Below are 27,833 nucleotides of genomic sequence, written 5' to 3'. Positions count from 1 at the left end.
TGACTATTGCACGCATGTACAGTAAAATGATAACATTTTGTTGCTATACAACTTGCTCCGTGAATGCATACAAGTCTAATTAGTATCATTAAGAATGTTTGTCTCGTTAATACCCTCCTCAATTTGCCCAAACACTGCAACATCTAAACCTGGTTTCTCAATGACATAGTGCAGTTTGTCATCGGGCTCACATCCAGGGAAATTGTGTGGCACCATTGCAACAACGGACTTGATTGCAGTGATGTCAATTACCTGGAGGGTCTCATCTCCACGGTATTTGCATGCGAGCACTTGGTCAAGTGAGCGCTGTCGGAAATGTGGGTCAGGGGGGTCAAAAATAGAGACCATTGCAACCGCGGTATCAACTCCCCTCAGTTTGAGGGAATAGTAATACCGAACCTCGGCAAACAAAGGATCACTGTGTCCAGGAAGTATGAGCTAGAGTAGAATGTAAGCGTGAGCTTGAGTTCATGAACATAAGCTAGAAATATACTTTTACGTGACGAGACATCCTTACACTGCCCTGCATAGCCCCTTCTTTCCACAGCGAGCATGCAACTTGTCGATTGGGTAGAAGGAGGCGTGCTCGGCGTTGTATTGCAGGAATACCACGGACAAGCAGTCCGTATGTGCGGAGAAAGGCCGCGTGAGCTTCGGCGTCAGGGGGAGTAAGATCACACAAGTAGCGGTCCTTTCGGGGGAGAAGGAAGTAGCCATTTTCAAGGTCAACTGCACCGCTTGGAAGTTTCAGCTGGCGCGGGTCAAGAGTGGGGCAGATTGACTTCATAGCATTGACACGCGCTCGGCGCAGTGCAATGTTTGCGAGATTGGCAAACGGGTTGACATGCGAACGAATGTCGCCACCAAGATCTCCAATCATACGCTCCATTGTCCACTGAGAGCTGCAAATAGGTGGCCCTTTGCGAACTGTCTCGCGTGCAAGGTGGGTGAGTGCGTGAATCCAGGGCCGTACAAAATGAATACGATCATTTCGGCCATCGACATACAAGTCCTCGAAGCCATCGGCAAAATCGTTCAGGTCATTTCGGGCAATCTCGATCTGCCCAAGGGAGATTGAGTGCTGTGAGAGGATTCGTATCCCGCGAACAAGTCGGCAGTAGTGTGTGTAATAGGGCTCCGGTAAAATATCTGAATATAGATCAGGGATCTGGAACCAAAGCAACGGAGAAAAAACGTACTCATCATCAGTGCAGGCATCATACCGTGCATTAACAGCAAAAACTCCCATGCCTTGTATCCTGTATGAATCTTCTTGGCCACATTCCGAGGTGGGCGATCAAACGAGCCAGGCAAGTGGGTTGCAACCAGCTCAACAAGACGGCCAAGCTCTTCCCAGGTAGCTTTGTCCTTGAGAAAGGCCCAATCCCAGAGCGATGTCTTGTCGCTACCCTCAGTAGTAAACTTAGCACGCCAAAGAGGTATGAGGAGGTCGGGGATATTAATGGCAGCAAGGTGCATGATATCAGAACCGAACAGGTGAGGGATCTTCGTGCAGCGCAGCCCGGAGAACAGTGTGGGCTTGACAATACCAGTTTCGAGGCGTGCTCTTGCATATTCGGCTAATGTCCTACATGCAAGAATTCGGGCGAGGTTTTGATCGTAATCCCCACTACCAGCCGACGGCAGAGTGTCAGCCGTCTTGTCAGGACCAAGGCAGCCGGAGACATTGTAATTGCGTGGCTTTTTCATTACGGGGTAGTAGTGGGGTTTTTGTGCATACCGCCGGCCTGGAAATCCACAGTAGAGACGACATGCAAACTTGCCGTGATGTCCGACAAGGCCCGTCAGAAATGCCATGCCTGGCCCATCGGCAGTGACAATGAAAATGAATAGATCTGTTGTCCGGCGACACTGCTGAGCACCGTCAAATATGACCAGGCCCTCGTTCTGGACAGCAGCAATATGGTATAAACCTGGGAATAGAAATGAATCGAGATCTTTGGGTTTGTTAGGCCCAGGGATAATAGCACCAGGAACAACGAATTGTTTTTTGTACCGGTTTTCGGGTGACAGGTCGAGGAGAACCCAAATATATATCCAACAATCTGACTGTTTGGATGCGTAGAGTTGGGCGCCATCAATTGAGAACATGAGAAGGGTGGTACCCGGTTTGATATCGCCACCAGGTTCGCACTCTCTGAGATAGTCCCGACCCTTCAAGATGTCGTCGAACATGTTGAGATTCGAAAAATCTGCGTTGTCAAACTCCTCCTGAAGCCGTTTTGTAATGCTATCTCGCCACTGCATCCGTGTTGCGCTGTCGGGGTGAAGCCAAAACGCTTGTATTATTGCGGCAAGAGGGAGGGTGACAAAGGTTTTTCTAGGCTTTTTGGGACTTGTCGCCGACTTGCGCAGCTCGTATCGATCCTCCTTGCACTTCGGACAGCTCTCCAAATGTGCGTGAGGACCGGTGAAGCCTATACAACTGTTGATGCACATATGTTCAATGATGGGCTCGATCCCGGTGAGTCTCTCCATATCCTTTTCGACGGTGTGCTTGCTCTGAAACTGGATCCCAGGTAACGCAATGCTCTCCATTGCCTTAATGTACGATTTGTAGTTTTCGTCGGTCGGGTTGGTAATAGCAAACTGGAATGATACCTTCCGGCCTGGGTCAGCTTCAAGATCTATCAGTTCCTCGCTCGGGTTTCTGAGCCGATGGCGAGCTCTCTCAGACAGTTTGTGATGCTCGGTATTGTCAATCGTAGCTGCCTTCAAAAGCTCGATGAAGCGCACAGCAGCCTGGACATCATCTAGTCGAGTGTTGGATTGCATCTCGTCAACGTCCTCTACGGTGTAACCAAGTGTGTGGTGCTGGCTGTTTCTCGGAGGAGGGGGAGGGGGAGGGGGAGGGGGACGATTGTCGGTGGTTTGTGTCTGCTCGAGGGTGCGTCGTAGTATTTCTTCTTCGTCTATTTCGTTACCCGACCCCTCCTGTGGCTCCGTCTCCACGTTCTGCTGTGCTTGTTCCTGCCCAGGGCCCCCTCCTTCATCCACCTCCTCATGCTCCTCCTCCTCACGCTCCTCATCCACCTCATCCTCCGACTCAGGTTGCTCCATATCGTCGGCGTCATGGTCGTCTCCGAGGTCTTCTGGGCCAGGTTCGATGAAGATGTAAGTGTTCTGCAACAAGTTCAGTGCTAAGGATAACGAAGGGTGCAATGGCAGAACATACCTCAGCTTCCTGCTCGTCGAGCTCGGGTTCCTCTTCAGCTGGTGGGCTGTTGATGAACTCCTCGTCATCATTGTAACGAGGAGAGTGGGAGGGTGCCTGTACCGCCATTAATTAACAGCTATTAGTAGAAAGATAGGAATGAGAACATACCTCAGGTATCTGTATGTCAGTTTGGCCATCTGGTTCGTCTGTGCGAGGCCTTTTGTGACGCAAGTTGGAGTCCACACTGCGAGAACGCAATATACTAGCCTCTGGACTGCTAGACTGGCGTCGTCGAGAGCCTGAGGGCTGTGGGGCATGAATTGGAGGCTGTGGATTTTGAGGAAAGGATGTCTGCATGGCTATCAAGAGATCTTGAGCTTCCTGAGGGAGTTGCGCGTCCTCCCTCTCGGTGGGGTTGTGCTTGTAGTACGTCTTCTTAGTGACATACTTCGGCTGCCCGTTGTTCTTGCTGCGACATAGCAGGCATGTGCACTCCTTGTACTCTCCAGAGAGCACACGTGGGTCATTCAGCGATGTGGGATTAGGTTGACGGGGCATGGTATATGGTAGAGCAACGTTGCGTTGCGGCAGTTGCAGTCGAGAGACGCAAGCGCCGCGTGCGCGGACTTAGACGAATTCGGACACACTCGCGTGAAGTACATTCCCTATCCTCGGTTCCTTAATAAATTGAAGCAATCGTGTATTAGTACGTCTATTGACTATGCTCTGGCCAGGTCGCCGAGCCTATGCCCATGCAGCGCATATGCCGCCTCTGTGTTCAGGTCGTTCAGACCTCCCCGGATACACTTATCGGGAACCGGATGCCTCTTTTGGCTCACTCGATGGTCCATCCCTTCTATTTCTATAGTTGCTGATCGAATCGCAGAGAAGTTCTGCGAATCCCTTGGGATTCCTTAGAGCCCGTTTTCACTGGGAATCAACAACTAACGATTCTGGGGAGGCTACAATTGGGATTCAGCAAACTCAACATTTAACACTGTAGCAAGGAAACAAACTACGAACCGCTTAACCATGACATGCCAGGCTACTTCACCGCACGGCGTGTTGAACTCGGTCGAAAAAGCAGCGCGTAATAGGAGTAGAGGGCCAGAAAGCAAAGAGGGGTAGGCCTCAGAACCCCTCGCTGGTTTGCTTAAGACGACGTGGAAATCTGAACAATCAGCAGACGCCATTGACGTAGAATTTCAAGTTTGATACGCATTAAGGCGCCAATGGCACACCATCCGCGACAACGCACCCAATACGCTGGAAATCTCGGCTCTACGCCATATATGTGTAACCTATGAGGTAAACAGGATTCAGACTTAAAACTGGAGTCGAACGACTGGAGAAAACGCACGACGGTGACCGTTGACCACTCATCTTCCACGGCATTCTTGCGTATCATCATGGAGGGTCGCCTTGACTATGACTGCGCTTTCAGCGTATTCTCGCACCTCAACGCAGTGGATCTCGACAATGTGAGGCGCACCTGCAAGTTCCTTCGCCACACCGGACACGAATATCTTCGTCACCGTGTACTAGCCGCCATATCACCTTATGTCGGAAACGCCAGAAGATTCCTTTTACGCATGGAAAACGTAGATGGTGTCATATCCGGGTCTGTTGCTCTGAACCTCCTCTTTCCTCAGACAGCTACCCAGTTCACGTCGAAGGACTTAGACGTGTACGTGCCCGCGTCCGCAGAGTATGCTCTTGATGCGTTCCTTCGCAATGCCGGTTACAAGGAAGTGGGGATGAACATGGGCACATCGTACGACATTCCTTCCGGTGCGATCGGTACCGTCCACTCGTATATCAACACGATCAAGAAACGGCTCGTGGACGTGGTGGTAGCAAAAGGTGAAGACGCGCGGGTACCGGTACTGTATTTTCACAGCACGCCTGTGATGAACTACGTCACCGCGACTGCGTTGTTTTCCGCATATCCCCATATGACTCTTGCACGTCAAGGTGTGTCACCAAACCGGGTGTCTGTTCTCCGCGTCACTAATGCTACGACCTTATTTCCCTCGAGGGCTGTTCAATCCGCACACAAGGCGAAGGAACGGTCTTCCGACGTGCCGCACATACGATGCCATCATCAAATACTGGAGGAGGGGTTTCGACATCACGCTCAACGACGGTGGGTGGTTGAAGATGGGCCGAAGACGTTGGCCGCACCTCTGTCTCACCGACTTTGAATGCCCCCAGTTCCCAAGACAAATTACCGACAACGGTTGCCTCGTCATCGAATGGGAGGAACACGAACTACGGAAACAGAAGCAAAAGAAGCTCGCGTGGAAGTTGGGCGGTATCCATTGTCTTAGGCCGAATGTGACAGAGCATGGATACATCGAGAACGAAGAAACTGAATCATTGTAGTGAGTCTGGCAGGTTCATTCTGAGTTATGTTCGCAGTTCTTCGTACGGACTCTTAACCAGTACATGTTTCCGCTATGAAAATACTCTATCCAACATACGCTTGCACAATACGTCTTCCAATTACTGTATCATTTGAACTAATTGCTACGTATACTACTTCAACGTGTTTAGCTGCCGCTGTACGACTACTGTGTTCGAGGTTCATCTTTTATTTCGGGTATTAGCTAGTCGAGTACCATTCGCTTCGTCAATCAAGCTGAGTTTTGTGCCATTAACACTTAAGCGATGAAGGCTTGTCTGGGAGCAAATGAACTTGAACATTGGGCTCGCGGCTGATATTCGGGGATGTGAACACGGTCAGAAACACAGCCCCGACTTGTACGATGCTCTTTGGTGCTTAGTAATTCTCGCCTGCTCTTTGACACACTTCTTCATACCTGGACTTCTTACCCTCGAAACGCATCTTACAACTCAATACGATCGAAGATTGGTCAACCGATTCAGCAGACCTGCAAAGGCAAAGCCGTACATTGATACAAACGGCACACATCATTTGGACTACGTCATCTCAGAAATCTTCAGTTTTCCCCAACACCACAAACTGAACATGCGGTCGCACGCCATCAACTGTCTTTGCTACACCGCCATTATCTAGTACCAGTCCCTCTTCAGCTTTATCAATGCCTTTACTGTCTGTCACAGCGGGTTTCCAATGCGGAACCCATAAGTCTATGGCATGTGCTACTTGTCACCGAATGGTATGAGACCGTACTTATCGTATACTGACTTTAAACGAATTTAGTGATTATCGTAAAATTTTGATGAAGTCTCAACATCAAGTTTCGTCAACCGCTGCAATTCATCACGCAAATCATGTGGTAGACCTCGACATATCTTATCTGGAGTAAAGGTGCGTAAAATAGCAAGGTTATTCAGAGATCCAACTTGAGACAACATAACGTAAGCGTTTTGTAGCTTATGTGCGCTCGCGAGGTCTACTACCACTAAAGGCATAGTTCGACCCTGGGCTTTATAATCGACCATAGACCAAGATGGTACTAAAGGAACTTGGGTGCGTGATACATTAAAAGTAGACTTCTTGCCGAATTGATCACTAGGTTTGTATGCTATCTTTCGAGAGTTCGGGACGATTGGAACAACTCGCTCCTCTAACCCAGGAACACCGATCTTGCTACTAGATATACGGACGTAAGCGCAATCTATATACCGTCTACCATCACTATCAAGTGAGTACAGTACGTCTTCCAGTATACCTTCGCTTCCATTGACTACTCTTCCTCCTAATGTCAAGTTCTCTGTCACCATGACTGGCATTCCGATAACTAGCGGCAATCGACCCATATGATCGCGAGCTCGGCTCGAATCGAGGTTCCACAACCTTTTTTGATGATCAACGCTAACGAACGCGCCACCTTCTTTATCTCGAGAATAGTACCAATTCAGCGAACGGCCAGTGGCTCTCGAAAAACCTCTGCACTTCATCTCATTTATAGCATCTCTAATAGCCTTTGTACCAACCACTATAGGCGCATCAACGAACCGACGATAGTCTTCGGGTGAATCCCGTATAAGATTATCTAAAATCCTCTTCTCTAAGATTTCAACATCGGAATACGTTTGATCACTCGACGAGCGGTAAGTAGCCCTACCATTACGTATGCGAGATAAGATATTGACAAACATCGGATCCGTACGCGCCCTTACATTGTCTTTTAGCTCGACTACAACACTTACTTGTCGCCACAAACATACCCCTTGCAAATCCTTCTGTCCAGACCGCGAATGAGTTGTCGTCGGACTGAGTTGCTGTACCATAGCATGTGAATACAACGAGTGAGGAAACGGAGGAGGCAATTGGCCCATATCACCTGCAAAGATTATGTTGACTCCTCCGAAAGGTAACTCGTCCGCTCCATCCAGACCAGCTTTTGCAGCCCTCAAACGTTCTGATATCTGCGCTAACAAGCACGAATCTAGCATAGACACTTCGTCAAGAATTAGGAAACCAACATCTCGCCATACATCTTCAAGGTCAGCCTTTTTGGCTTTCCAATTAGACTGAGGAAGGAAGGTGAGTGAATGTATAGTATATCCGCCTATGAGCGTAGCTGCACATCCAGTAGGTGCAGACAACAAGATTCTCTTTTCAGCATTGAATCGTTTGAATAGCGCAACCACGGCCATTATGACATGACTCTTCCCTGTTCCACCCATACCGGTCAAAAACATTAGCAACTGGTCAGGATTGTTTCGCAAAAATTGCTCTGCGATTAATGTAAAAGCCCGAATCTGTTCTTCATTCCCTCTCATACCGAATTCGTTAATAATGTCATCAATAACAACTTTCTCGTCATACAACGAAGAATATGTTGCATTGCCTCCACTCGACTCATGTATGGTGTCGACTTACAACTGCGGCTCTTGACGGCTACAGCGGTTGTGTGGTTCAACTTCGATTCGTTTAAAGTTAACGATATTATCTTCAAAATCGCCGGGACGCCGCCGCTTTTTCTCTCGTTGCATATACTCGTTATGTTTTTTCACCGCCGCGTGAGTCTGTTCATTGGATAAACGATGTTTATACCGATCGTCATTCTCTGCCACACCGGTGTTCCGTTCCGGTTGAAACAAACTTGCTCTGTCCGCAGCTTCTATGCTTTGCCGCTGATGGTTCGTCCAATTTTTCGTAGAACCGATAGCCTTTTTGTCTTCCCATTCATCACCTTCGTCACCATCAGGGAGAGGTTCAAAAAATTCTGGATCTTCTAGAGAAGAGTCTCCCATCAAGCAGGCGTCGAACAACTGCCTTTCACCCAAGTTATCGCTAGAAATCCCTATACTGGCAGCTTCTTTCATCACATCGCTATTCTTTGATTGTAACGACATGGTTCTTTTAGCATCTTCGCATTCGCACTCGACATGCATATTATTGATTATCCCTTGTTCGAAATCCTTGAACTGGTAAGCGTCAAACGCGTCACACCACGATCCGAAACCTGCTTTTAAGTCCGCAAATGATCGCCAAGGCCGAAACAAAACTAACATCATTCTGCAATATTCTTCTTCGTTAGAATTAATCCCTTGCCTTCGCGGTATGGAATTTATCAACAAAACGGGTACACGACTCGTGCGGCTAATGTACATCACGTGAGTACCGTATTGGTGATGTGAATCATTCAATAAGCGATACCGAAGTATACGTCCTCCACTACGGCGAGGCTGCCTGTTTGCTACTTCACGCGGCAAAGATCCAGAATCAACATCACCCATGTCCGCTGTCTGGTCTAAATCAGCTGAAACAACATCTTCAAATGAACCATCGCAATCTTCGTCATTCTCATCATCACTATTGCCATCCTTCATGACTCCGTACTGATGTTTTTCCTTGTTCGACATCTGACATTTGACGAAGCGAGAAACGAAAGAATACAGAGACATCGTTTCGAATTCTTCGGCACATGGACGAAGCTTATAATCCAAAAGTTGGTTATCTACATTAATACTCCTACCATTCTGTGTGATACTCAAACGCGCTTGTTCAGGACAGTCAACGTTCTCATAGATGTAAGAAGAATCGTCAACACGAGAGTCGTTATCTATTTCGACATCGTTTCCTACACCCGGATGCTGATCTGTTTCAGCGTAGCGACATACATTACCACAATCATCTGCAGAAGGATACTCCCTTCGACATGCAGCAATAAATTCAAACAAACGAAGAGTAGTAAAGGTATCACTCGAATAACAATCACCTCCACCTACTAAATAACTCATAACTTGCTGTGCAGAAATCTCCCTACGAGCCATAATCGAGTTGACACACTTAGTCAACAGGCTGCGTGACTTAACGATATCAGACGCTTCAGGTTGATCATCGAATTTTGCAGAATATCGTTTAATAGCACAATCCAAAGCGGTCAAGCCAACGTGCAACTGTAGGTCGTCCTTTGTAATGTAATCAGTGACGTAGTAGACTAATGCTTTTGCAGCTTCACCGGATCCAATATACTTAACGTCGTTATTGCATTGGTACAAGAACGATAAAACAGGATTGTAGCTATTGATCCAAGGATGCCATCGCTTCAACAATATCGATCCAGTTTCAGGATCGACTGAAGACTCTTCACGAGTAGAACCATCCATTCGAAGCCTACAAGTGTCGTCACACTTCACTTCCCCAGGTTGCAGATTTTTAAAACAAGTATCCGTGTGTTCGTGCCAGTTGTTAAACTCAGCCATGTCATACACAAAGCTCGAAAACATCTTCCAGAACGTGTCTCTATCCATGCTATCAATTGCTGGCTGCACAGCTAATCGAGGATCTTCTGCGCCAATTTCTCTGCCAGGCCTTCTAGCTTCCGGTAACTGATCTTTAGATACAATATGTTCTGAACCAGGTAAATCACTTTTTATAATGTGCTCAAGCCACCGCATCATCTGCTCCGAAAATACAGGATCCGCCGCCATCATATCGCGAAGCCGCTGCGGATTAGGATTTCCCTCGATCCACAACAAAACATGGATGTGCAGTGTTCCTCTCCCCTGAGCTTCAACCATCCCATAATACGATTTACATCGCCCAAACAAACCAGGTCTTTTTTGCCCGCATCGAACTACGATCCGCAAAAAAGCGTTGACTTGAAGATCGAACGCGATAGCAGCAGCGTCTGGACGCTGAGTAACCAGCAATGCTCTCTGCTTTGGAGTCATAACCCTCCAATTGGAAGGTAACACGTTTGCCGATGCAGCCAGGGCGACACTCGTTAAATCGTGAGGATTAAGAGTCACGAACAATGCAGAAGTGCCATGAATCTTCAACAAAGAACGAACTTCATTCCGCCGACAGAGTTTATAACCCGGACTACCGACAACACTGGAAGCGGAATGCTGCACGCGCTTCAAAACGGCGATCGCCCGCTTTTCGAGAGGTGAAGAAGCAGGCGCCCTCGGATTGATACGCCATTTATTAGACAAATCTACCAAAGCAGGAGCAACGGCAATTAGTTCGGATCGAATCTGGTGCTGTACGTTGACAGATACATTAAAGCACGAATTAGACTGAACTCGCTTCTTCTGCAAAACATTCCACATTACATATGGAAGAACCGGATCGCGCACAAATACGGAGTTGTGTAACCGCATCATACAAGTTAGTTGTTCACGCACTGAAATCTTGCGCAGACGACCGGGATGATTGAAAGATCCGATTCCCCAAGGATCTAGGTGAGGAAACACACAGCTCAAAAGACAAGGATCGTCATCTGCTAATAGATCCTTTGCACCTCGACTTACAATAAAGCGCGAACCATTAAGAGCGTAGGCTAACGCGTGAGCCTTCATAGTTTGCTTGGATCCCATAGAATGATCGCCTGTAGTATAACCTATTGTTGGCAACATCAAATCCGACAAGGAGTCTGACTCAAACTCAGAAGCACGTTCACTGTCAGAGTACGAGCTAGTGAACGTATCTGACCTCATTCCACTGCAACTGTTACGACACACCTCAATAGCTCGAGGAAACCCATACTCCTCCGCAGTATTGTCGAACAAAGCGTCGAGGTTATTTTGACTGAACTGCACCCCGGCATCACGATAATACTGATTATGCTCGAGTAAAAATTCTATCAAAGTCTTGACAACCGACTTTCGTGCTAAAACAGGGCTGCATCGACGTATAACATCCTCGGTAATAGGCGAATTCCAATTAGAAAACAACACACACACGCTATTACGAAGTTCGTCATCCTCCGGTGGAAGAAATCGCCTGAGTTGCGTAGAATCCTGTGGTACGACAGCCACGTTTCCCTTCATGAACCGAGGCATTCCTTCACCATCACTCCTCATGACTCTTTGAGCACTATACACATGTGTGATCCGGCTGGCTCTCGCTCTAGCCACAAGCGTCAAATCTACGGTAGACGCATCTCGAAAGGCCGAACGTACATCAGCCGGCAGACTGTCGTGCCCATAATAAAGGAAATTAGCAAGAGCGAACTTCGGAAGCTTAGGTTTCTTACTCAACAAATCGGAACGACACAAACTACACATTTTCATTCCGTCTCGAGACCAGCAATTAAGAAGACCTTCTGGCTGTAAGATGGCTCGATCGTACGCGAGCAAATCATACGAACGAGGCAAGCAGTCATCAGGAAGAAGAGGATTCCGCAACAAGGACAACGGGACTTTATCCGCATGTACCACTTCAATACAAACCTTCGACACATCCTGACCGCAAACAGCACATACCTCCGGTAATAACACGTCAGCATTCATTTCTTTTTGCCACTCACTTATAATATCTCCTTCTAAACTTATATCAATAGGAGGCGGAAACTGAACCGATGGTTGAATACTTCTGCTGGCCGCATGAGCATTTGCATCTCGACGGCGCCTTTCGTCAGCAACGCGAGATGTCTCGCCAACTAGCACATCCCGAACACAGACGCGTTTTTTCTCCGCAAAACTCTGGCGCTGCTGCAAAGAAACAAAAGGGGCAGGCAACACCGCATGTCCGAAGCGACTCCGATCAACCTTAGTACGAGAAAATCGATACACAAGCCCACTGCAAGCAGATACACACGCGTGAACGCGCAACATATCACGCAGCCAAGGTAGCCTATCATCAACGACAAAACTTACCCCGTGCAAATGACACATACACCTAAGTTTATCCTTGGGAATAAACTGGTAATGATCCAACAGATCACACAACGTTGTCAACGAAACAGCAACCGAAAATCGATCCGGCTGTAACCGCGCATTCTCAGCAGCCGATAAAACGGCACTGAAATCATAAAACTGTCTCAAATAGGCAGTTGAAACCAAGATTCTACCATCGCCGTCCAAAGCGACATCAGAAACAACGAGAGGTAACACAGACATGGAGGAGTGCAGGCTTTTCCGCGAAGAGGACGAAATAAAGAAGGGAAGCATACCCCAGGGCAATTCGAAAGGAGGCGTAGAAGCAGACGCAAAGACATAAACAAATTACGTCACAAACGACGCGCGACAAACGACGACGCGGGGGATGAGAATGGAGCGATGGCCGGAACAATCGGAAGGGAAAGACGTTCGCACGAGTCCAAATTGGGGTTGGATGTAGGAAAAGACAGGTCTCGCGATATACCTGTCTCCTTTGGATCCAGGAATACCATGACCTGATCTTCTACGGTATTACTATTAAGCTACTACTGATGGTTACTATGTTTCTATGAAGGTATTTTATTACTGTTAACTGGGCGTCAGTGTGGGTCGAACTCGGGACTTAGTGAATTTTACTTACCTTATCGTAGACTTCCAGAGCATAGTTCCACTAGGCTATTACGCCGTATACTCAACATCAAACGTACTTCATTATATGCAGTCATTTCTTACAGAATAAGAGCACAGAAGTAATGCATTCACCGAATGCACGACCGTTTCTATACACCAGGTACATAATAAATAAACTAGTTAGAGCGCTTGAAATGACGTTGTAGATTGTGTTAACAAAGAGTAGTGATATAAGACTCATTTACCACCTGCAATAGCCTGGCCTTTAGTCACTGCACGCCTAGCCCTTCCCGCGTTGGCCGAGATCGCACCAGAGGCATCAGCTGACTCGGTTGCAGAAGGCGATGGGGCCTTTGCGGTACGAGCCCGAGTGGTTCGAGCAGCCGGTGGGGCAGGCGCAGGCGGAGGAGCCACAACGGAGATGACGGAAGGGGTTGGAGTGGTGCCAACGCTAGCGGATCGCTCGAACACAACCGCCTGACCCCGGCGCAGCGCACGAGGGTTCTGAACGGGAGCAGTGACCACCGGGACGGTGGGGGTGGTCACAGGGGTGCCAGTCACGAGCGAGGCCACAGAGCTAGACTCGGAGGATGTAGACAGATTAGTGGAGCTGGGGCTGCTGATCGATAGTAGACCAAGGTGGCGATGGAGTACTCCGGATGCAGATTCAGCTTCAAGAGCCACGGCAGGCACCGCTGCTCCACCGTTGGACCTCGAGATGGAAGGGGGGATGCCCGACGAAACAGACGGCAAGGCAAACTCAGAGGAAGAATGCGGCGGCAGAGGAGAGTCGGATGTGGAAACAGGGGGAAGAGGAGGCAGATCGTTGCCGAAACCGGGCGACGCAGGGCGTTTGAGTTCCTCAAAAACATCATCCACGGCCGACACAGCCGTCACAGACAACAACGTGCCACCCGAAGCAGCAGCCAGGGCCCCGTTCTCGATGCCGAAAAGCTCTTTGGCCCAGAACTTGAAGAGTGGGTCCCACCAATCCTTCGTATCGGAGGAGCACATGGCCATGTAGTAGAAATCGAACCGCGCCGGCCAGAACACCCCGCTGCGATTCTTCTTCAACTTGAAGGAGTCGTCCTCTCCTACGCGGTGCGATACCTATACCATAGGAAGTAAGACACAATGGTTAGCGAAATAATAGTAAATTAAAGCGTACCAGGACAGCGACACATGCAATGAGGCCGGGAGTTGGGTACTCGAGACTCCAAAGATCGCCCTTAGCAGTATGTCCCCCGGTGCCGCCGCGAACTCCAAGTGAAGTCGGCCCGAAGAGGATGCACTTCGCAGCCTGTTAAGTAGTCGTAAATTAGTCAGTATTGTAGACGAGAGCATCCAGACAATAAAAGGGCTTACCTTGATCAATGCGCTAGACCTGAAGAGGCCCTGCTTGCAAGGGAAGTTGGGATCCTGGTACAGAACGGACGGGTATTTGGGGTAGTCGACCTTGGGCTCTGTAGGGTTCTTGCGAAGCGCGATAACGCCAGGGTGAGCCATGAGCAGGCTCGAGTCCTTGCACGTGTTGTGATCGAGCTCGATGAACTCGCTGAGAATGCCCCCAATGTTCTCCTTGACTGTGGAGACGCAGTTTCCACGTTCGGCTTCTACACCTGCACCAAACTACAGAAACATGTGAGCATTTGAATGAAGCGGACAAGGACTGGGACACTTGCATGTTCAGCAAACAGCGGATACTGAGTTGCCGCCAAACGAAGCTTCTCATCCAGGAACATCAAGAGCTCGGTGATGTGACCGCGGAGCTGCATGTCCTCATTGGCCCACCTCTGGGGATCGGCGGGATCGATGGGTTTCGCGACGGCGGGAAACAGGAGCTTAGGGACCCAGATCCGAATGAGGATAGCGTACTTCCGAGAGATGGCCTTGATGAGGTCATTCAGCGCAGCCTCGGTCGTAGAGATCGAGCCATTGGACATCGCCAAGCGGAGGAGGTAGAGCTCGTGATCCAGCGCCTTGTACTCGGTACGCAACTGGACGTACTTCGTCTGAAGGCGCATGTACGCCTGTCAACAACAAACGTCAGAGGGATCGACTTCAATCCACGAAATAATAGAAAGGCATAAACTTACGACGCGTAGATCGGACTCCATGACAGTGGCAGCGTTTACCTGCATGATGCTGAGGTGCTCCTGCTCCTCAGCTTCTTTGGCCTCGTTGTCGACGAGGTTGCGCATCTGCTCGGAGAAGTCCTCCAATGTAACCGGTGTTGACATAGTTTAGTGGTGATGGTAGACAGACAGACGTGGACGGCGATGAGAAAACGACGAGACAAAGGCGATGGCGGTAGTGAGACGATGGGATTGTTAGCAGAGACGATAGTTTGCTGATTTTGACGGGAAGCTCACCGTGGTCTTATATGCTCGGTATACGGCTGACTCATGTCAGGCCTCAAGTGGGTCTTGAGGGATAGACGGCTTCCGAAGGAGAATGTCACGTCAGCGTTCACACCGGAAATTGAGCTTGAACATACCTCCTCTTCGTGTTTTGCAGCATTGCAAAGGATTGCGAGTCTGCGCGGCATAGGTCAGGGCACACAAAATGAGGACGTGTATGAAAGCATACCGAAAACGAGGCAAGTGTGAGAGCTAAAGAACCGTTAACGCTGCGGAAAAGGTTCGCAGACCCTGATGCTGAGGGATTGTGACCTGAGCATGAGAGTCCGTGATCCTAAAAAGAACAAAACATACCGTGAGGCAACACGACATGCTGCAGAAAGTGTCCAGCTGCAACTTACATCCGTGGACTCGCATATCGAGCGCAGCAAAAGCGGTGCACTGAGATGCATCCCAAGCCATGCATGGACCTTGAGGCTAGTAGGGACAACAAACGCCGAGGACTAACGCCGCGGGCACCAAGAGAGTAAGAACGCCGGCGATGTTCAGCTTTGCTCGAGAGGCGTTTCCGCAAAACTCTCGGGTGTCAGCGTGCACAGATTCAACTAGAGAATCAAAAGGATCAGTAGAGTTGCATCCAACGAGGAGACAGTGCCTACCATGTCTTAACTCGTCGCGGATGATTCGACTAGCCAATTTCGGCTTGCACATGGCACGGACCCTGTCGTCGTTGGAGGGCAGGTCCGATATCTTCGATTGATTGGCCTCGTGTAGTGCAGCGTGTCTTGCAGAACCCTTCACGAGGTGCGCGATCTCCTGAGACTCCGCGGGAGAAGGTCATTAAGCCAACAAGCAGCTTGGAAATGATCGGACGCTGTCTGACTATAGCACGGAGGGTGGAGGAGGAGGTACGTTTGATGAAGCGGCCGGAGGATAAGAGGTGGTTGGGCAAATGGGATATGGAAGCTGGGAGTTTATGAAGGCGTGTGCGAGGAGAGAGGCGCTCCCTCCCGTAGCTTTGGAAGCATGGACGGAGCGCGGGCGGAGGTGAGGTAGTTGAGGGTGCAGATGAGTATATGGGGGGGCGGCCGAGAGACGAGAGAGAACCGATGAGCATGAGATGAGCACACGGTGTGGGACGGTGTGAGACAAGATGGGAAGACAAGTAGATGGGATAGGAGAGCTCCGTTCCGCTCAGGTTGTAGAGCGAGACGGGAGTGACGTCGTAGTCCAGGGGAGTAAACGGACGACCCGGTGATGCGGTTATATATGAACCGTTTGAGTACGAGTACTCGCCAGGCATCGGCTGGGTGAGGTTGGGCGAGTTGAGATCTAAACGAGGGAATGAGGAAGACGGTTTGGGTACTGCGAATATAATGTGAACGTGAAGACCGGAATAGATCAGCGAATAAGGTTGTACTTACATACCATCGGTAAACTGTAGCAAAAAAAGGCGGCGCCGAGAGCTAATCAGATGGAAAGCCTGTCGTGAGATTGAGGCAATGACTTACTTACGTGTAGCTAAATCCCAAACGGATGAGAGGGGAGTCACAAAAGAGAATCAAACCCTAGTCCAGTCGCCCTTCATTCGAAGGAACATGTCTCCATCAACGAAGGCATTGACAAAGTATTCGTCGGGGCGATCAAAGTCAGGGCATATCAGAGCGCCTCGAATGACCGAGTCCAGAGAGATTATTGTTGTGTCAGCACGGGGGCAGGCTTTAAGCCGGGTGAAGTTCAAGTCGTCGTCGATTTTGCCAACGTCAGCGGGCACATTGGGCTGAGCGGTGTAAGGTTGAACGAGAGCAGCTGAGAATGTTTGAGGGTGGGCCCCTTCGGCATCCTGGAACAATATGGTAAAGTCGAATGGCATCACAAGGCGTGCGATGCCGGCAGTCCCAGGTGTGAGCTTGGCGAGGACGCAATCGTATCGAGGGTGGTTGTAGAACGACGGGTTGCAGCGCAGGTAGTCGGTCCTGGTCGTCCATGTTTCATACGACTCATAGTTGACCTTGAAGAAGTAATACTCGGTGATCTTAATATATATTAGAAAAAGCGCAAATCGTAGGAATGAAGAGTACCTGGAAGGTTTCTGGGATAGCTAGAGGTGTCGGCAGCGAGATCCCGAGGTTGGGGAAAAGGCGAAGATTGATGTAGTCTTGAAGTTTGAGCTCGAAGTCCTCGAAGGCGCTATCCTGGCTGCGCTTACTGACAACATCCTGGACGGCTATAGGTTGCTGTGGGGAGCCGAGGTATACGTGCCAGCTGTTGTCGGTTTCGTATGCTGTAACGTCGTCGTCGTGCTCTACACGATCCTGAAGCGCTTCCAGGCGCTTGATCTCGGCCTGTCGCTGAATACGCTCGCCAATGACAAGGAGCGCCAGCCGGTGTGTGTCGACACGCAGGATCTAAGGATCGTATGCACCCGTCTAGTAAATCGAGGAAACCAAGGCCAGAGTAATGACTCACCTGTTCAGCAAAATCCTTGCCGTTTGACCGATTCTCGTATGAATCCTTGAGTGGACCATGCATGCCTTCGTTAGGGCGAGTCGAAGTATGACGACTTCCTCCCTTCTGCAAGACGTCGTTGAGGAAATGTATTAGCGCGTGAATCTTCGGAAAGTCCCAGTTGATCTTGATTTTTGTGTTTCGCCCTTGACTTTTGGCGACCAGGGCCAAAGCGATGTATTCCTGTATCATCAGGGAAATGAGGACGAATGGGATTGGTATACAAGCGTCATACCTTTAGAAGAGTACCAAACCTTCCGACTTCTTTCCAGGCGGCTCGAAGCGTCTCCTCGGTGTGAACTTCAAGGGAATAATAGGCGTCTAGCTCGAGATAGCTGGCAATAAGCTGAAGTAGCTTAAATCCCTCGGGCGAGTAGGAGGGCGTTAGGATATTGTACGTGCAAAATAAAACTTGCTGCTCACGATCAGCACATGTCCATAATGTACGATGGAATTTGACTTGCCTTAGATATGTCTCTGAATTTATTGCCGTCGCTGAAAGTTGTAGTGGACGGCGATTCGAAGTGACCGAATCCACGCCAACGGGGCTGCTGAGAGAACCTGTTGTGGTAGATTAGCTTTCTCAGAACCATCAAGTCGAAAGAACATAGATGCACTTACTGACTATTGAACTTGCCTAAGTCTTTGCGGGAGTTTGGCGTGTTCTCGAGGATCTTGAGTAACTCTGGATGTTGATGCTTGCCGTATATCCCATGATGGAAATTGTGAAGGTGGTCGACAGATATAGTGTTGGCCGTATCAGAGTATCTTAGCATCCAAAAAATGTTCTATGATCATGAATAATAGTGAATATTCAGTAGGAACGACGTATCAAAGGACAGTATACGTACGTTGACAGGCCTGATGCTCAGTTCGTCGAGACGGGCCCCTAGTCGTCGCTTTTCCGCTGGGTCTATGTCAGCCTGATTATACTGTACCACCACTGCTTGAGTTTCCGCCTCCGAGCGTCGAGGGAATCGTAGGGAGAGGTCATGTTGCTGCTTCCTGGGCACGAGGCACACCGGGCAAGGGTGGTTTCCGCCCGCACCACGATTGAGTACCATAGTAGTTCTGCAATTATAGAGTCAGACGGGACTTGAGTAATAAGACGAGGACTTACTGCTCCTCATAATCTGCGGATAGGATGAGAATGGTAAAGTAAAGCCATCGAGGAATCCCGTCGTGGCACTTCTCGTAGAAGAAGCCGTTTTTCGAACTATCTTGGGCGTTTTCGAACAGCTTCCGCACCGAGTCGTGCCACAGCACTCGTTCCAGCGTCGTATATGCAAGCGTTCCGTCTTCTTCAGAGTTATCTTCCACCTGGAGAGGACGATGAAAGGGTTAGAATACGGCACATAGGATAAGATGAGAAGGGCTCACAATCGGAAGCCATCCGACTACGTATCCACCGCCAGATCCTTTGCCATTGCGAATGTCTGCAGGCAAGTTTGCACACCTCGCAACGACGGGATAGCCTTGTACGTTCCCAGCGCTCGATAGTCTTGTCTTGTCAGCGTACAAGACGATGGCGAATGGTGCAGCGGGATGATCGCCGAGTTTCGGGAGATCTTCCTAATTGTAACGGGTGGTTAGATTACATTGTCGTCAGTTCGAAGGATTCAGAATGAGATGACGTACTTGTATGGCCCACCAACGGTCTGCCGACCATGGTTCGTCAATGAAGCGTACATAATCGGAACCATTATACTTGTAGTGTCGTTGAGCGTCCCAGACGAAGTGAGGCGCAAGAGCCTCGTTCTCGAGTAAGTCCAGGGCCCAGTCAAACATATCTCGCCCGTAGAACTCGTGATGAAGGTCTTCTCCCTTATAGTTGATCACAATATCGTGCAGTTCGAACTAAAGAAACAGTTGAATTCGTTGATACAGATTTACACGTATACAGAGGGCGTTTTATATAACACAAGGCAACAGACTTACAGGAGTAAATGTAGTCGTAGCCGTATCGCATGCGTCCCGAAGATTTTTGACCGACTCGAAGGTGACATTAGCTTCACCGCTTTTGACACCCTTTACGAGATCCAACAGTCGCCTCACCAACGAATCCGACATCTGCGCGTCGACCGCAATAGATGCCAGATCGTAATCGGCACGGCTGCGAAACGGTCTCCAAGGATGTTCATCCTTTTCGAAGACCTGTTGCTGGACCGGGCGACGGAACTCGTCATACGAATAGAAGCGGGTGGGGCGGCCGGATTTCGGGTGGTATTCAGTCTTGAATGCAGGAAGTGAGGTATCTGGTGGACGACCGCCGGTCGTAAACGGGAACGACTGGCTGGAGGTGGAGGTGGTGTCGAGACTCGACGCGAGAGAGCTCGATCCTACAATTTGAACGTTAGCGTTCAGGAGGGGATCTCGAAGGACGACACGCACGCATTCGTTGGTCAAATCCATCGACCCTCGGTACCTTCTCAGCTTCGTGGATAAAGTCCTCGGAGAATGACATGTCCCCGGCGCCCAGATTAGCATCTTCGCCAGCAGGAGGGAAATCAGAGTCCTCTGGAGCCGTAGAATCCTCGGGTACACGAGTCCCGAGATGAGATGGACCAGCGTCGGCATCTTAAACGAATCAGCTTATATCGTAAAGAGAAGATGGGTGACTTACTAGCAAATACTGGCGGGAGAGTGTGGGCAGCGGAGATGGACGGAGGCATGGTCTCGAAGTCGACAAGGGCTCTCATCCGAGCTGAGGCAGCACGAGAGAAGCATTAGTAAAAGCTAGATATGTCGGGGCGTATTGAGACGCACCATTTTTGGTGCTCGTAATGAGCTTTCGTGCATACGAAGCCCTCACTTGCTCCAGGTGAGCTTTCTTCAAACACGCTTTCTCGTGTGTCGCGCAGCTACCTAATGTCGTAAACGCGCGGGAGCAGACTACGCATTGGATCTGATCCAGATTAGCTCTCGACGCCGAGCTGAGTGGCTGGTCTGATTCCTCGAGAAGTCCCGGCGCCGAGCTCAGCGGTGCTTGCAAGCCAAAACGAACCCCTGACAAGGAGGCCGAGCTCAGTGGTATGTTTTGCTGTCGGGGACGTCGGAGGTGATTGTTTCGTTTCTTCTTCTTGTACACTCCAGAGGAGGGAGCGGGGGCCATGTCGGAGGACGAAGGCTTGAGAGAGCAAGAGGCGGGGCGGGGAGAGAGGCGGGACTGCTCAGGACGAGGACAGGTGTGTACACGGCGTGTTGAGAATGCGCATGATGATGAGCAGGTCACGTGCATGAACATGGGATAAGAATCACTCGAGTGGGAATCTAAAGCATTCTAAGCGAGTCGAGACCATGATCATCACTTCGGTGGGATAAAAATAAAGGCCGTGCCTAACAATGGCCATTCTAAGCGAACTCCCGGTCATAATTAAGCGCTTGATTAAGGCAGTCCATTATAAACCCTCCCCAGCTTTTTCCGACACTTGTCCTTTTCCGTATCGTCTCGGCTTTTAGCGGACCGCGTAGCCGAAGACTCCGGCCGAAACTCCGGTGGAGAGTGCGGACGCGACACGAGCTTGGCTGGCAACGCTGACCGCGACATGAATCCCATCTCATCACGCACGAACTCAAGCTAGCATCCACCTGCCTTACCGCTGGGCGATTCCACCGTGGTTCCGTTAACAATCCTGAGTTTACCACTAGACGAACAATTGAAGCTTTGACGAGGACGACCAGGGACGCGATGACGTTTATAGCACCTGGACCACCCTTCGTTCCAGTTACGGACGAGTATCTTTACGCTCCCATAGAGCTATCTATGTCTTTTCCACACGTCCATGACGAGTGTCCAAGAGCCTCGTCTGCGAATCGCTATATGGTGCGTCTATCCTTCAAATCAGCCTATCTCGAGCAACTAATTTGACATCCGCCAGCGGTGGCGGCATCTCAGGTCTCGCTCTTGCTGTCGCCCTGAGTCAGGTGCCAGACGTGAATGTTCAGCTGTATGAATCTGCAGGGCGCTTCCGGGAGATAGGAGCAGGCGTCATGATATGGTTCAGGACCTGGCGCATTCTGGAGCTGCTCGGCGTCGCGGAGGACTTTGCGAAAGTTGCTAATGCGCCTCCTACTGAAGAACGTGGTGAGTGTTTACCTTGTAACTTTATCTGGGTTTTCCCTTCTCTGACGCTATCTCAGGGATAGGTTTTGACTATCGTCGGTCGGACATGGCTGGAGAAGGTTTTCGGTTCGGGTTGTTCGAACTTCCCTGTGAGTCTTCAATGGCCTTCTACGCACTCATTCGTCCCTTCTTACGCGCATGTATTGGCTAAAGACGGATGCATCCGCTTTCACCGTGCCCACTTCCTCGGTGCCTTCATTGCCAACCTTCCGTCTAACATAGCCCATTTCGGCAAACGTCTCGCCTCGTATGATGACTCTGCATCAGGGCCAGTATCCCTTCACTTTGGTGATGGAACGAGTGCAGAATGCGACCTCCTAGTAGGCTGTGATGGTATCAAGTCCAGCATACGTACTGCGATGCTGCACGCAATCGCTCGCGAAACTGGCAATGCAGAAGTAAAATCTCTAGGTGTTCCTTACTGGAGTGGTATAATCGCGTACAGAGGTCTTATCCCAACCGACAAACTGGTCAAGGACGGCAAGGAGCATCCAGCGATTGCTACGCCAATAATGTACTGCGGGAAGAGCAAGGTATGTATCTTCGCCCTAGACTTGCTCTGCACTGTTTGAACCCTTCGCACTAGCACGTCGTTGGTTACGGAATATCGCGCGGCACGGTGGTCAACGTCATCACCATGAATTCCCATCTTGACAAAGAAGGCACACCCTACAGCGAAGAATGGGTGACTGAGTGCTCGACAGAAGAGCTTCTTGACTGTTATGCCGGGTGGGAAGACGAAGTCACAGATCTGCTTCGACATATCGAGCAACCGACCAAATGGGGGCTTCACTCTATCAAACCGCTCCCTACGTACGTTCATGGGTCCGTAGCGCTCGTAGGGGACTCTGTATGTGTAACCCGCTCAACTCTGAACTAGAAACCTTGAGTCGCTAACTTGACTTAGGCACATGCGATGCTTCCTCACCAAGGTGCAGGCTCGGGACAGGCCATTGAGGTATGCCCCGCCATCTCTTACCATCTGACAGCAACATGAACTAAGCCCTTCCTGAAGGATGCATACGTCCTATCTCGCATCCTCTCCGATCCAATAGTCACAAAGAGCAGCCTCTCACACGCGCTCGCAGCATACGATGCCGTCCGCCGGCCCAAAGCGAACGCGATTCTCGTCGGGTCGCGCAAGTCTGGTCAAATGTATGAGTTCGACGACGAAGCCCTTGGAGAGCGATACGAGGATCTGGGCCCGGCGATCGTACACATGTGGGACTGGCTTTGGGAGGAAGACCCAGAGGCGGATGCTCGAGAAGCGCTGGATAAGATGCATGCTGCGATACGAGATGGTCTTTCGTGATCTGGTTGGTGATGCACTGCGATCTTGAACTGACATGGGGACGGTATGCAGTGTATTACTACATTCTCAACCTTCCAAGGATCGTGGCAGGACTTCGCATTGCATCTCCTTGCGCTACAGCTGGCAGGTCTCAATGTTACAGTGTACTTTTGATCACTAGTTGTATCAAGGTTTGCTTTACAAGGTTTATATTCTCGTGCAAGGAGTCGAAGTTGGAGCGACGCGGTGAAGCATAGCCGCCATCTGCACGCCACACGCTCACAGAATTCGTTGATGTAATATACAGCATATTCATGACATATAAAGAGCGCAGGACGATGGCCTTTCTCAAGTTCCATCTCGTTCCCAGAAATGGCTGCAGTTCACGCCACGAAACTATTCTCCTGCGTCGAAGACAACTGCCTCTTCAGCGCTGACACGCTCAATGCGCTGAACGCCCATTATAACGACATACAGTAGGTCGCATCCATCTTGCTCATCCTCTACATTCAATACCTCCCTTCCCCATAGCTCTAGAACTGCGCCCTATATTTGTAAAAATTGCGGCCACATCGCCTCCAACCCTCCTACGCTCACAGAGCACCAAACAGTACAGCAGCACGTAGACACGCCACTTGGTCCAGGACCTGCTCCACGGCCCCGGTCACGAACCACAAGAACAGGAAGCGTTGCAATACATGTAACAAGAGTTCTCGGCATAGACATGAAGGTGATCCCCAGTGTGGTATCTGCCACGTGTACTGCAGCTTGGAAGGTGAGTTGGATATCTGAGAGATCATATATTTGGAAGATATATGCCCATTATGCACCCCAAACATCGATATTATAGAGTCCAGGGGAGAATGAAAGGCGGGCAACAACTGGCTTCCAGACGGACCTTTTTTTGGATGCTACGGACTTATCACTGGACGATCATAAGAAGCTCGAGTGAAGGAATAATACGAGATGATCTTCATAGCCAACGTCGTTCCAGTTGCGGATAGATGTGCACAAGGTCTCATAGCGTTTTTTAAGTCAGAATATGCTCAAAATGCGTGCTCTAGAACGTTCTCATCCACGAGTTACTATATGAAATGTCTTGCGTCACTTGCATGCGTTGTACATCTATATCGATCATAACTATAAACATTGCTCACTGAAAGAGACATGCGGTCATGTGTAACGTCATAGCACTATTATACTTTGTTATTCGCACGCTCATGCGTGAGCCTTGGCTATAATCTCTGCGGCTGCAAACAAGGAATTAGTAGACGACCTAAGCTAGAGGAAGGACTAGATCACTAACCTTGAGCACCAATTGCATACGCAACCGCTATCAAGGTTACAGCGATCAATCGCGCGAAAGTAACTAGACTGGATGATATACTCACATAAAGTATGTGCAGCAATGTGAAGCGGGACAATGGACAAGTCAGCAACACGGATGTTGGTGGTGCCGTATACCTATTCCGCCACGATTAAATTAGCGAATTAAATTAGAATTCGGAACAAGGCGAGAAACACCAACCATGAGGTTTGAGTCAACCACGCCGCCTCTTTCCTTAGGCACCATCGTTAAAGTGCCTGCAGTGTCTGATAAAAGTCAACGAGATGTTGCTTTCAGCTTCAGAAGGGTTATCAAGATACTCACGGAAGGTGCTCGAAAAAGTGCTTTTGATCCAGTCTGTGGATTCGTAGATCAGCGAACTGTCAACCCAAGTAAGCGGGATACATACCAGCAAGTTGAGGATCCTCCATACAATCATTGCCGGGGTTGACTTCTTTCTCTGACATATCCTGTGAAAAACGGAGGGAAAGACAGAGATATGGGAGACTTACTGATTAATGTGGCGAGTGGCTTGGTGTGACTCCATCTCCGGACAAACTTGGCGAGCTCTACGAACGTTTGAAGATCTACAATAAGGGTCAGAATGATCACGCGAGCGAGTCAGGGTTATATGTGGTGCTGTACCGATGTCGTGTTCAAAGTAGTGTGGATCAAAAGCGGGGTGGTCCCTGGGGTCGGACGATACGGAGTGCTAAAACTTAGATGTTAGTGTCAATTAGTGTAATATTGCTGACAGTGTTACGTACGGTGGTGCCTCTCGAGAAGTTATGGTTTAGTGCACACGCAAGCGTGATATACTTCTTTCCGGGCTCGGGTGGATCTGTACATCGTCCCTCACTCAGAACAATATACTGCAGAGACTACAGCCAAGAAGTACCCACTTGGTGCACTCAGGAACCCAGGGAAAGCGATGAGCTCGCAAGCAGGGCTATCACTGTCGAGACGCTCCAGCTGGATCTTGTACTGTTGCCGCAAACCCTCCGGGTATTTGTCCCATTCGTCGTCGATCTTTTTCCGAGCCTTTTCGTATATCTCCTCGGCCCGCGTTGACACGGCACGCAGAGGGGTAAATGCAAGAGCCGTGGGGCCAAGCATGAATGCACCCTCCTTTGTCTTGCTGATGTGAGATAACGATGAGTATAGTGCGACAGGTTACCTCGAGTGACAAGTATCGCTTACTAAAGTTCCATATGTTCCTTGAGAGAGTCAGAGTCACGTAATACGTCCAAGGTCAGGTCCTCGACGTCATCATTTAGCTCTGTGAATACCCTATAAATGGGCGCTCAAAGCAGAGAGTGGCGGGTGCATACCAAACGACATTCCACAGTACATGTGCTCCTGTAGATTCTCCCCGACGCCAGGTAAATCAAGTTTCGGAGGTACACCGATGGCCTCAAGAACATCGCGCCTGCCTATTCCTGAAAGTTCCAGAACTTGGGGGGACCTTAAGGCTCTAGGACTTCTTCAGTACGTATGGTTATAATCACTCGCTCAAGGTGCTCACCCTGCGCAAAGGACCACTTCCTTTGACACATACACGGTATGTGTGGCGCCTTTGTGAGTAAACTCAACCGCATTTGCAGTGAGCATGTCTATGCCCGACGTTATGAGTCTGGTAACATTAGCACAAGCTAACACCTTGAAGTTAGTTCTGTCAATATAAGGGAGGTAGAAAGCCTAATGATCTGGGTCAGTACGAAGTAACCTAGGACTGGATAGATAGACAAACAGTAGTCGCATAGCTTCTGATATATCCTTGATGGTCAATGGTTTTGGGTGTGAAATACGCTCCCTTCGGCTGTCAAAGTCTTGTTAGTTCTTATATTTGCTACGCAGTCAATTCTTCACTCACATCCCCGCTCATCTATTAATGACGTATTCAGGAACCACATGCGTGTATCCGAAAGACAGGTGCTCACCGGCGCACGCGCCTTCGGGACATTGAGTCTCTGCAGAGTCTACGGCTCCCATGAGTATAAAATACTATAAATCCATTGAAGGACGTTGAATCGTACCTCATGAGCCATGAGCTCAGGCCGGGAAATTGTCGCCGGATGATAGAGCTTGATAGGGCCTAGAGACCATGGGTTCATTATGCAAGAACATCGGGTGAACGACCCGCTCATCACTAACCCTCGGTACCGATATCCCAGTCTCGAAAGTTCAAGCCATGGGCTGCACTAGATTTGGCTGCGGGTTGCTGGTACCTAAAGCTCGTGTGATCCCCTGCTTCGGTCAAAAGTAGCAGTCCAGCCTACCCTTCAATTTCCTGGACATGTTTCTGAAAGGACTTCCAGTTCCAGCCGGGGTTACCGAGCTGTTCCCAATCTTGAAGAGCTTTATCTATATCTATGAAAACACCGGAAATAATCGCCGTACGCACCGTCAATGTCTGCCTTGGGAGGTTTTGTCCAAAGGTAAAAGTTTATTGCGGAGCTTCCACCGAGGACATTGCCCCTGTCGCCAGTCGGTTATTCCCAGACGTCAACTCAGCCATTGCGGAAATACTTGACATACCTAGGCCACGGATATCGAACGTTGTTACTGTATTTCTGCGGAGTCTAACATCATATTAGATGAGTACTCATCAACAGGGGCGTGATCGAGACTTTACCGTTCGGAAATTCCAGTCATACTGTTCCTGGCCAAAGTGGGAGCCATATTTCGCGGGCATTACTGAACGTGAAATAGCACAGTAAGAGCGCTGACGTGTGCGATATAGGTGAGAAGAATATATGCGCACATATTTGTGAATCGCCCAAGCTGATATCTCCTGCATCGAGCACCAGGACACTGAGCTGGGTCTCCCGCGAGAGCTTCTCTGCTAGCCTCAGACCTGCCGTCTGCACATGACAAGTGTCAAAACAAGTAGATATCCTCCGCATGGGGACTTACACCTCCCCCTAGTAGAGTTTGAGTAGTGAGTGCTCGGAAAGGTGACGAACCACGTCGCACATACCAACAATGATAAAATCAAACTCCTTCCCCGAAACCTCGTTTATAGAGATATTTCCCGGCATTGTGTTAGTAGAAGGATGCAACGTCTGGCCACTTGAGATAGTACGGCTGTACCAGTACCTGAGCAAGTAATCTTGGCTTATATACAGGGAATTGTGATGTCGCCTGTTTGGCGACTCCAATGCTTGCTGCCATCAGCCAAGTAACATTCGAGCTTACACGTTGTCCGATCTGTCGCGCCCGAGTTGCGGCTGTGTGCCAGGGACATGACAGGTAGTTTGTTGCATGGATTCTCGCGGCAGTCACGGGATACGCCTGCACTCAAGGTGAACACAAGGTGGAGATGGTAAGCAAGGGTGGGAATGCAGAGTATAACCCGTATCATTAAA

General features: G+C 49.6%; 7 protein-coding genes across 7 annotated transcripts; 2 read left to right on the top strand and 5 right to left on the bottom strand.

The window, feature by feature from the left end:
• Positions 1 to 102: 102 nt before the first annotated feature.
• On the bottom strand, positions 103 to 2,778 carry CONPUDRAFT_27571 (uncharacterized protein; the record flags this gene model as incomplete). The annotated part of the gene is made up of 3 exons (XM_007771512.1): positions 103 to 438; positions 494 to 1,149; positions 1,200 to 2,778. Coding segments are annotated over 3 exons (2,571 nt in total), but the record flags the coding sequence as incomplete, so codon positions are not given.
• Positions 2,779 to 4,587: 1,809 nt separating this feature from the next.
• Positions 4,588 to 5,563, top strand: CONPUDRAFT_155405 (uncharacterized protein; the record flags this gene model as incomplete). The annotated part of the gene is made up of 2 exons (XM_007772135.1): positions 4,588 to 5,152; positions 5,217 to 5,563. The coding sequence occupies 2 exons, from the start codon at positions 4,588 to 4,590 to the stop codon at positions 5,561 to 5,563; spliced, it is 912 nt and encodes a 303-aa protein (XP_007770325.1).
• Positions 5,564 to 8,506: 2,943 nt separating this feature from the next.
• CONPUDRAFT_30639 (uncharacterized protein) lies at positions 8,507 to 11,902 on the bottom strand (the record flags this gene model as incomplete). The annotated part of the gene is made up of 3 exons (XM_007771514.1): positions 8,507 to 8,814; positions 8,986 to 9,252; positions 9,301 to 11,902. Coding segments are annotated over 3 exons (3,177 nt in total), but the record flags the coding sequence as incomplete, so codon positions are not given.
• Positions 11,903 to 13,093: 1,191 nt separating this feature from the next.
• Positions 13,094 to 15,096, bottom strand: CONPUDRAFT_155404 (uncharacterized protein; the record flags this gene model as incomplete). Its single annotated transcript, XM_007772134.1, has 5 exons — positions 13,094 to 13,966; positions 14,025 to 14,156; positions 14,222 to 14,485; positions 14,521 to 14,886; positions 14,953 to 15,096. The coding sequence occupies 5 exons, from the start codon at positions 15,094 to 15,096 to the stop codon at positions 13,094 to 13,096; spliced, it is 1,779 nt and encodes a 592-aa protein (XP_007770324.1).
• Positions 15,097 to 16,777: 1,681 nt separating this feature from the next.
• Positions 16,778 to 20,136, bottom strand: CONPUDRAFT_58076 (uncharacterized protein; the record flags this gene model as incomplete). The annotated part of the gene is made up of 11 exons (XM_007771540.1): positions 16,778 to 17,251; positions 17,298 to 17,624; positions 17,686 to 17,907; positions 17,960 to 18,135; positions 18,185 to 18,306; positions 18,346 to 18,512; positions 18,576 to 18,795; positions 18,845 to 19,044; positions 19,105 to 19,296; positions 19,363 to 19,581; positions 19,663 to 20,136. 11 exons carry the CDS (start codon positions 20,134 to 20,136, stop codon positions 16,778 to 16,780), a joined length of 2,793 nt encoding a protein of 930 aa, XP_007769730.1.
• Positions 20,137 to 21,506: 1,370 nt separating this feature from the next.
• On the top strand, positions 21,507 to 23,340 carry CONPUDRAFT_166647 (FAD/NAD(P)-binding domain-containing protein; the record flags this gene model as incomplete). Its single annotated transcript, XM_007772133.1, has 7 exons — positions 21,507 to 21,547; positions 21,603 to 21,808; positions 21,865 to 21,936; positions 22,001 to 22,380; positions 22,434 to 22,697; positions 22,755 to 22,805; positions 22,863 to 23,340. 7 exons carry the CDS (start codon positions 21,507 to 21,509, stop codon positions 23,157 to 23,159), a joined length of 1,311 nt encoding a protein of 436 aa, XP_007770323.1. The 3' UTR covers positions 23,160 to 23,340.
• Positions 23,341 to 24,439: 1,099 nt separating this feature from the next.
• Positions 24,440 to 27,506, bottom strand: CONPUDRAFT_138114 (alcohol oxidase; the record flags this gene model as incomplete). Its single annotated transcript, XM_007772132.1, has 23 exons — positions 24,440 to 24,471; positions 24,530 to 24,602; positions 24,667 to 24,731; positions 24,790 to 24,822; positions 24,875 to 24,925; positions 24,978 to 25,052; positions 25,111 to 25,177; positions 25,233 to 25,306; positions 25,368 to 25,603; positions 25,666 to 25,744; positions 25,797 to 25,939; positions 25,991 to 26,163; positions 26,216 to 26,284; positions 26,339 to 26,348; positions 26,404 to 26,444; positions 26,502 to 26,560; positions 26,620 to 26,693; positions 26,745 to 26,814; positions 26,870 to 26,943; positions 27,004 to 27,047; positions 27,101 to 27,162; positions 27,230 to 27,329; positions 27,432 to 27,506. 23 exons carry the CDS (start codon positions 27,504 to 27,506, stop codon positions 24,440 to 24,442), a joined length of 1,779 nt encoding a protein of 592 aa, XP_007770322.1.
• Between the last annotated feature and the right edge of the window lie 327 nt (positions 27,507 to 27,833).

This window comes from Coniophora puteana (genome assembly GCF_000271625.1).
Source record: "Coniophora puteana RWD-64-598 SS2 unplaced genomic scaffold CONPUscaffold_8, whole genome shotgun sequence".
Lineage (NCBI taxonomy): Eukaryota > Fungi > Basidiomycota > Agaricomycetes > Boletales > Coniophoraceae > Coniophora > Coniophora puteana.
Note: the sequence above shows the minus strand (reverse complement) of the source record. Positions and strands in the feature narration are given on the sequence as shown.